The sequence below is a fragment of the Spathaspora passalidarum genome (assembly GCF_000223485.1).
Source record: "Spathaspora passalidarum NRRL Y-27907 unplaced genomic scaffold SPAPAscaffold_2, whole genome shotgun sequence".
NCBI classification, from domain to species: Eukaryota; Fungi; Ascomycota; class Pichiomycetes; order Serinales; family Debaryomycetaceae; genus Spathaspora; species Spathaspora passalidarum.
In genome coordinates, this window is record NW_006767426.1 from 248,665 (window position 1) to 257,418 (window position 8,754).

General features: G+C 39.5%; 2 protein-coding genes across 2 annotated transcripts; one reads left to right on the forward strand and one right to left on the reverse strand. All coding sequences in view use genetic code 12, as the record gives it.

Moving 5' to 3' along the window:
• Window positions 1-188: 188 nt before the first annotated feature.
• On the forward strand, window positions 189-698 carry MED21 (Med21p; the record flags this gene model as incomplete). Its single annotated transcript, XM_007373310.1, has 1 exon — window positions 189-698. One exon carries the CDS (start codon window positions 189-191, stop codon window positions 696-698), a length of 510 nt encoding a protein of 169 aa, XP_007373372.1.
• A 10-nt stretch (window positions 699-708) lies between these two features.
• Window positions 709-2,784, reverse strand: PMT5 (putative dolichyl-phosphate-mannose--protein mannosyltransferase; the record flags this gene model as incomplete). Its single annotated transcript, XM_007373311.1, has 1 exon — window positions 709-2,784. The coding sequence occupies one exon, from the start codon at window positions 2,782-2,784 to the stop codon at window positions 709-711; it is 2,076 nt and encodes a 691-aa protein (XP_007373373.1).
• Window positions 2,785-8,754: the final 5,970 nt, after the last annotated feature.

The following is an 8,754-nucleotide window of genomic DNA, read 5'->3' on the forward strand; positions in this document are numbered from 1 at the left end:
TTCCTTGTGGCAATCTTTTTTGGGGACAAGCGCACGACCTATAGATTTGATTCGTCCTGCATATGATTGAGTATTATGTTACCCGGAATTACAACCAAAACGAAATTCATTTTACAACCAACAACATGGCAGCTTTCACCCACGGTTCTACTATAGACAGTTGATACATCCACATATAATACCAGATCATGTCAGATCGTCTAACACAACTTCAAATTTGTCTTGATCAGCTAGTTGAACAATTCACAGCCACGGTAAATTACGTCAATACTAATGCTGAACTGGCATTACTTGATCCTGAAAATCCCACATCAGCATCCAATTTAGCTGCCAATGCACCCTTACCAGGACATGCCCAACCGCAACAACTAAACCAAACAACAACTCAACCGCTGCCTGTTGCTGACAATTCCAAGGTGAACAACGAGCAAAACGAGGAGAAGTTCAAGAATACAATCAATGAATTGTCAACCGATATAATTCTAAAATCAAGACAGATCAGCATGTTGATTGATTCCCTTCCTGGTATAGGTGTGACCCCAGAGAGTCAATTACAACTTATTCAAGAATTAAGTGATGAATTGAAACAGGTCGAACAAGAAAGAATAGAGAAGATTAAACAAAAGGACCAGTTGTTGGCATGGTGTGAAGAGTTGATTACTGCGGTGGCTACAGGAATATCTGAAACTCGAAGATAATATACATTGTTTATGAAAACGTCATACAGTTAATGTCCCACGTAGGCAACCACTTGCTGTGATTACATTCTTGTAACGTCCATTCCAAACCGTAGATGATTGGGACAAAATGTACATAGCAATATAAACCACCGGCCAATACCGCTAAAAGCAAAGCAAATCCAAAGTATTTCCTTCTGGTTATTTGATAATCGACATATTGACCAATTATTAAAATGGCAAAGTATAATGCTGGGAAATAATGATGAAGAAACAATTTTCTTGACATGGCAAATGCTGGGAAGTAGTTTAAGATCCACCCAAGTATTGAATCTCGTATATTTGTATAGAAAATACTATGTTCCTTCAGTTCTTTCGGAATGATAAATGGATTCAAGTACCAAAACAAGTAGAATACATACCTGATAATGGAAATAAGTATGAATATAGACCCAGCATAATATATGGCTACATTCCCCAACATATAAATCACACTTCCATTTTCGTCAGTCAAGTGCTCGAGTGACTCATTGCCATAGTATGCTACTCCGCGCAACACAAATGGCCAAGTCGAAGGTTCGGAAGCGTACACATGATCATCGGTCATACTTTTATTCAATTTAAACATGATCTTATGATATTCCCAAACCTTGTTCCAAAAGGTAAATGGTGTAAATTCAATCTTGGCAAAGTCATTTTCAGTTTCATTAAACTTGGGGTTGCTATTCAGTTCAATATACCATAAAGTGTTTGGAATAGTTGGTTGGTCAACGCACAACACTTCATTATAGCCCATCCCCCATTTAGGCAATTTCGCCTCATGTGACATCACCACACATTTGGTACCACGGTGAATCAATTGGAATATAGACTCAGTAGCTCTTAGTTTAATCAAGGGTAAATCATTCTTGGAATGGGGTTTCTTGCTCACTATTCTCACCGTGAATTCATAGTTAATATCACCAAGCAAGTTTCGATCACCATCACAACTGACTTCGTTGGCGTATTCATGCTCGGAAAGTGGTGGTCTCACGTCATTAACATGCAAGTATTTCCCGGTCGACCTGTGGTATAATCTGATTGTGTCCCCATCTTTGACTGGTCCCTTTTGGAAAAGTCTTTCGTTGAATTTATTTTGCGATTCAATCATCCAGTCATTGTTGTCATCATAATCATACCCATATAACGTAACTTGTTGCTCGTTTGATCCTGTGGGATAATTGTGATCATGTGAATGTAAATACCTCTCTACATTGAGGTGTTTTATAGTTACGGTAGATCCATAATGTACTTCAACGGGCATGTCGGTAAAATCCGTATCATTCAAGGTTGAACGGAAATGGGAACTTACACTCCCACTACCGGAACCATTGAATGGTAACGCAACAAAATGAATATAAAACGCAGCCAAATATATGGTGGTTGGAACAATAATAAGACAAACCACTCGAGAAAAGAAATGCATAATCCATTGTCGAGTTGAGACATTGAGATCACCAAGAATAGTCCATAATTGAAATATAGTGAGGATTCCTACCCAACCCATGGTATATAATCCAGTAAGCTTAATTGACATGGCAATCCCTAAACTAATTCCCGTAATCAAGAGCAGTCTAAACCAGGTCCCCGAGAACGCCACGGGAGTTTGACTAAACTTTTTGAATTGATAAATAGCAAGCAGTTGTGCACATATTAATGGTGTATCCAACAAAATCAATCTCGATTGAGTAACTTGAGAATTCTCAATCATCAAAAGTACTGCAGTGAACCAGGCCACGCTGCTTCTGCAATTGAGCCGCACTGTTAAATAAGTAAACAATACAGTTAAAACCCCAGCAACCCCACTCACCATTCTCATAGCCACATAGGGTACATTATCATCGAATTGCTTGCCAATCTCCTCAAATGTGAATTCTCCATTCCAACCAAAGAGTACTGAGACCCAATAGTAAGTAAGTTTGCCCAATGGTGGATGCACATCCATAAAAAACTCACCTCGGTAGTAATCGCGGGCAAACGTTCCAAAATGGACTTCATCAAATACAACTCTTGGCGGTAAGTAGATTTTGTATAGTCTAATGACAATTGCCAATGTAATTAAAGACATAATTAAGAAATGGTCATATCTAGTAAGGAGGTTGGACGGCTGTGGGGTAGAATTGGGAAATGGATGAATTGGTCCCTTGGAGTACCCACGGGGTAGATTGGATTTGAGTTTCCCCGGTGATGGTGTGTTTTCTTTTGTCATGGTTGGATGTCTTGACTTGTAGGTGTTGGTTACTGAACCCTGAGAATTATTTTTTTGCACTGTGATTTTTTTTCATCCTCGTGGAGAACAGGTTGGCAAACTTGGAGAAATGCGAGATTCCAATTAAGCTACATCGGACGCAAACATTGACAATAATATAACTGCAACCATACTCTGATTTCTACCGTTAACTTCCTTACAGTTCATATAAACACTACGGTATATTGGTTAATCGAAGCAATGGTCCCTTTGTAATTTACGGGTATTAATAAGATCTGTGAAACCCCGAAAATCACATCCTCTCCCATTTAAGTCGAAATAAAACTTATAACCATAAGGTGTTAATTGAAGAGCGGTCTTTTGTTTACACCCGTTTGACCAAAGCAAATAAGCTTTTTTGACACGTAATATAATACTATTTTCTTTTCCTGTATAACTGAGATCTGGAAACATTGCAAGGGTATTGCTAATACAACAAATCTGGCTCTCACATGTTGAGCATTCCTGATCGAGAAATACAACTAGCACCTTCCTTCTTATTACGTTTGTAGATCGGACGGGAAACGGTGTTTTCTGCTAGATATGGCCGCAACCGAAAAAATTATTTTCTTCATAATTACATCTAGTGGGTGTGACTTCAAAATTTTAACACTAAGATTGAAGCTGAAAATTCAATTCTAGAGAGTTATTAAGTTTGATACTATAATCATGGAAACAAATATTATATGTAGATGAATTTAAACATTCAAGTTTAGGAAGATATGGAAAAAGTTGCTATTTTTAAACTTTTAGTAATATTTTTGAGCAATAACATTGTAAATTAGGTGCAAAAAAATTACTGTAATAGAAATAGGAACATCTCGAAGTAGGCGGTGTTACTCCTTTAGGGACTAACCAACCACTTTGATTTCAGAAATATAGCAAAACATAATTTAGTAACTCCAGTTTATTGTTAGAATGTTTAGTCAAAAAAATGAAATATACAAAGGACGGGGGTTGAAAAGACACAGGTTTGGTTTGTGGCTACAAACAATAGTTAATTTTTTTTTTACATTTTACTGTTAATAACTTTAACTTTACCTTTTCTTTTTGCAACATAAATAGCTACTATAACTAAGTATTAGTTCTTACCAGGTTCTAGGTTGTATTGAAATGCAAACACGAATGGTTTTAGTGCTACTAAAATCGTTTAAGCGCGTAAGCATTCAGAAGCAAACTTAACCAAAAAAAAAAAACAAACGCGACAGTGAGGAAAACAAATAATCGCGTAATGTATTGTAGAATTAAAGTCAAAACAACAACTAAGGTAGGGGACTACAACAAACCATTCAATACCCAAACAGTGCCATTTTGATATCAAGGAACATTCACAACATATAGACAGAGTGCATTCCTACCAAACTGCTTACTCAAGGGAACTCTAAAACACACATTTTCAAATTCGATTCTGTTAAATGCATGTTGAAAACTCACTTGTTTCGTGTTGCTAACGAGCTAGCAATATGTATCGCCATTCTGTTGAATCGCTAGCTACATATTATTAGCGCTTTGGACATTAGAAACTAATTGAAACTGATTTATTGCAATATGGAGGTTGAGCAGTATCTGTTAAGGAAGAGGGTGGTGTTAGAATCTTGTGTTCAACGCTACTGTTTAATAATCACATGGACTATTACCTACACATAGAAACAAAATTAAGCAGATATTTCAAATGCATATTTTCCAAACTTTGAAGAGTTTAGGGAGGTTTAGAGGCAGTGTTGCAAACCAGCAACAACTATTTTGGCAGTTAATCCCCCCTTGTTTGACGTTTCATTTGTATTCCCCAACAGGGCTACATTGCATTTTACAGAGTTAGGAACATCAATGTAGCAATGAGGTCATAACTCATAGATTATATAAAAAAAGGTCAAACAAAACTAACCAGAGAAATTCAAGAATGGGCCGATATACCAGATAGTACTAACCCCAAAAAGTAGGTTCCCCAAATAGTGAGCTTTTGTTTTTGTAACTATGCCTTTCTCCCATTTCAACTGGTCAAGTCCTAGGTGGTGGGGAGTGTACCGAAAGTTCAAGATTATACCAAGAGATTGCCCTTCATAGCTTTAAAAATAGTATTGAATTGGAGTATGGCGCATTATCTTGTAGCCATGTTTTTTGATGGTTATGAAATATTTTGTTCCTAGATTATTGCTGCTAATTGTTCAATTTTTTTTTGGCATGGGTGCAAATGAGCCCTAGGATAAATGCACAGGATAAGGAGTGAGATATGGAAATGGAAATGGGAGTGGGTGTTTCTGAAACAGTTCAAAACATTATAAATGCGGTAGCAATTTCCCATACAGAGAATACCCATTTGTGGAAATAACCAACTAGAGAAATGATGATATCGCTTATTTTTTTCTTTTCAATTTTATTGACAAGTATTTTAACCAAAGAAATTTCTGGTGTTTTCACGTCTTTCGAGTCCTTAGTGTGGGAGCCGTCAGGTAGTTTTCCATATGCTTCTCCTGCCGTTCCTTCTTGAATGATAACAATGGGATGGAACATTGACGGATCCACCATGAGTGCTGGAGATACTTTCACTTTAACTATGCCATGTGTATTCAAGTTTAACTCCGTTGAAAAACATGTTGATTTGATCGCAACACACCCAATCACCGGTGCAACAACCACCTTTGCTACCTGTCATTTCAATCCAGGAGATATTATTGTCACGTACTCTGAATTGTTGTGTGTTTTACTAGATGAAGTTGACTCTGAGACGAAGGCATATGGTACTTTCACTATTCCAGTTACTTTTAATAATGGAAGAGGAGCAAGTGCTATAGACTTGGAATGTGCCGCTATGTTTCATTCTGGAACCAACACGGTTTCATTCAGAGATGGCGATAATATTCTTTCAATTGATGTTAACTTTGAAGAAGTGTGCGATGTTACAAAACCATTGTTACGTAGTAGTAGGAAATCACCTATATTTGGTGTTAGTCAGCTAACTATATTCGCTGAGGAATGTCCCGATGGTTATGACTCGGGAACTCTTGTAATGAAACTTCTGAATGCCGAGCACACATTCAATTGCAATTATGCGAGAGCTGTTATAACCAACGAATTAAATGAGTGGTGTTGTCCTAAGTCTATTGCTCCATTTACATTTACAACAAGTTGTAATCAAAGCACTTTCATTGTTGAATATGAAAATATTCCAGCAGGTTACAGGCCCTTTCTTGAAATACTTGCCCGAATACCCTTTACTGATGTACCTTACTTAGACTACATAGACACGCACTACTGTTCCGGTCTGTCTGAACTAACTAAAATTATATTTAATGGTGGTTGGGCACCGTATATAAACTTAAATCCTTGGTCCGATGGTCGTGAAATTGTTCTCACTACTAGAACTTATACGGGGAAATATACCACAGTAACCACTCTAAGCTTTGATCACTCCCTTGACAAAACCAAAACTATTGTTGTTGAAGTTCCAATTCCAACTACAACTATTACTACGACATACGGTGGGAAAGTCACCACAAGAACTACAAAGACAGTGGAACCTGGAGAAACCGCTACTGTTATTGAATTACGTCCGATAGAAACTTATTTTGAAACAAGAACTTGGACGGGAACATTCACCCAGCTGACTACGTTACCATATGATATTGACATTGATAAAACTGTGACCGTGCTTGTTGATATTCCTATTCCAACTGTGACACTGACCACGACCTATGATGGTACCACGACGTCGTACACTACTGTGACTGCAGACATTGGTGAGACAGCCACTATAATCGAATTCCACCCACCACATACTGCTACTGAAACCAGAACATGGACAGGAAGTTTTACTCAAACGACCACGTTACCATATGATCCTGAAAATATTGAAACTATCACAGTTGTTGTGGAAGTTCCTATTCCAACTGTAACACTGAGTACAACTTACGATGGCTCTACCATTTCGTACACTACTGTGACAGCTGAATCTGGAGAGACAGCCACTGTTATTGAGTTCCATCCTGGTGTTGACACTGGTGGACCTGTTGAGACAGGAGAACCCGGAGGTCATTCTCTTGATACTGTTACTGAAACCAGAACATGGACGGGAGGTTTTACACAGACGACCACGTTACCTTACGATCCTGAGATTGACGAAACTATTAGTATCATTGTCGAAGTACCTATTCCAACTGTTACGCTGAGTACGACTTACGATGGCTCTACCATTTCGTACACCACTGTGACAGCTGAACCTGGTGAGACTGCTACGGTTATTGAGTACCATCCTGGTGTTGAGACAGGTGGACCTGTTGAGACAGGAGAACCAGGAGGTCATTCTCTTGACACTGCTATTGAAACTAGAACTTGGACAGGAAGTTTTACCCAGACGACCACGTTACCTTATGATCCTGAGATTGACGAAACTATTAGTATCATTGTGGAAGTACCTATTCCTACAGTTACACTGAGTACGACTTATGATGGCTCTACCGTTTCGTACACCACTGTGACTGCAGACATAGGCGAGACAGCTACTGTTATTGAGTACCATCCTGGTGGTGAAAGTGGAGAACCTGGTGTGATTGGAGAATCTATTGAGACTGGAGAATCTGTTGGGACTGGAGAACCGGGAGCTCACTCTCTTGGTACTGCTACTGAAACCAGGACATGGACAGGTAGTTTCACCCAAACGACCACGTTACCTTACGATCCAGAAATTGACGAAACTATGACTATTATTGTCGAGCTTCCTATCCCTACAGTAACATTGACCACGACTTATGATGGCTCTACCATTTTGTACACTACTGTGACAGCTGAACCTGGAGAGACAGCCACTGTTATTGAGTTCCATCCTGGTGTTGACACTGGTGGACCTGTTGAGACAGGAGAACCCGGAGGTCATTCTCTTGATACTGTTACTGAAACCAGAACATGGACGGGAGGTTTTACACAGACGACCACGTTACCTTATGATCCTGAGATTGACCCAACTATTAGTATCATCGTCGAAGTACCTATTCCCACTGTTACGCTGAGTACGACTTATGATGGCTCTACCGTTTCGTACACTACTGTGACAGCTGAACCTGGCGAGACAGCTACTGTTATTGAATACCATCCTGGTGTCGAGACTGGTGGACCTGGTGTGACTGGAGAACCTGGAGAACCTGGAGAAGCTGAAACAGGAGAACCCGGGAGTCATTCTCTTGACACTGCTACTGAAACTAGGACTTGGACAGGAAGTTACACGCAGACTACAACATTGCCTTACGATCCTGAAATTGACCTAACTGTCACCATCGTTGTTGAAGTTCCTATTCCTACAGTTACACTGAGCACGACTTATGATGGCTCTACCGTTTCGTACACTACTGTAACAGCGGAACCTGGTGAGACTGCTACTGTTATTGAGTACCATCCTGGTGGACCTGTTGGTACTGGGGTGCCCGGAGGTCACTCTCTTGACACTGCTATTGAAACTAGAACATGGACAGGTAGTTTTACCCAGACGACCACGTTACCTTATGATCCTGAGACTGATAAGACTGTAACTGTTATAGTGGAGATCCCAGTGCCCACTACTACTGTCACCAGTACTTATGATGGTACAATTGTGTCTTATACCACGGTTAGTGCAGGACCTGGAGAAACTGCTACTGTTATTGAGTACCATCCTGGTGTTGAGACAGGTGAGCCTATCCAAACAGGTGGAGAAGCTCACTCTCTTGATACTGCTACTGAAACCAGGACATGGACAGGAAGCTTTACACAGACGACCACATTACCATATGATCCAGAGACTGATAAGACTGTAACTGTTAT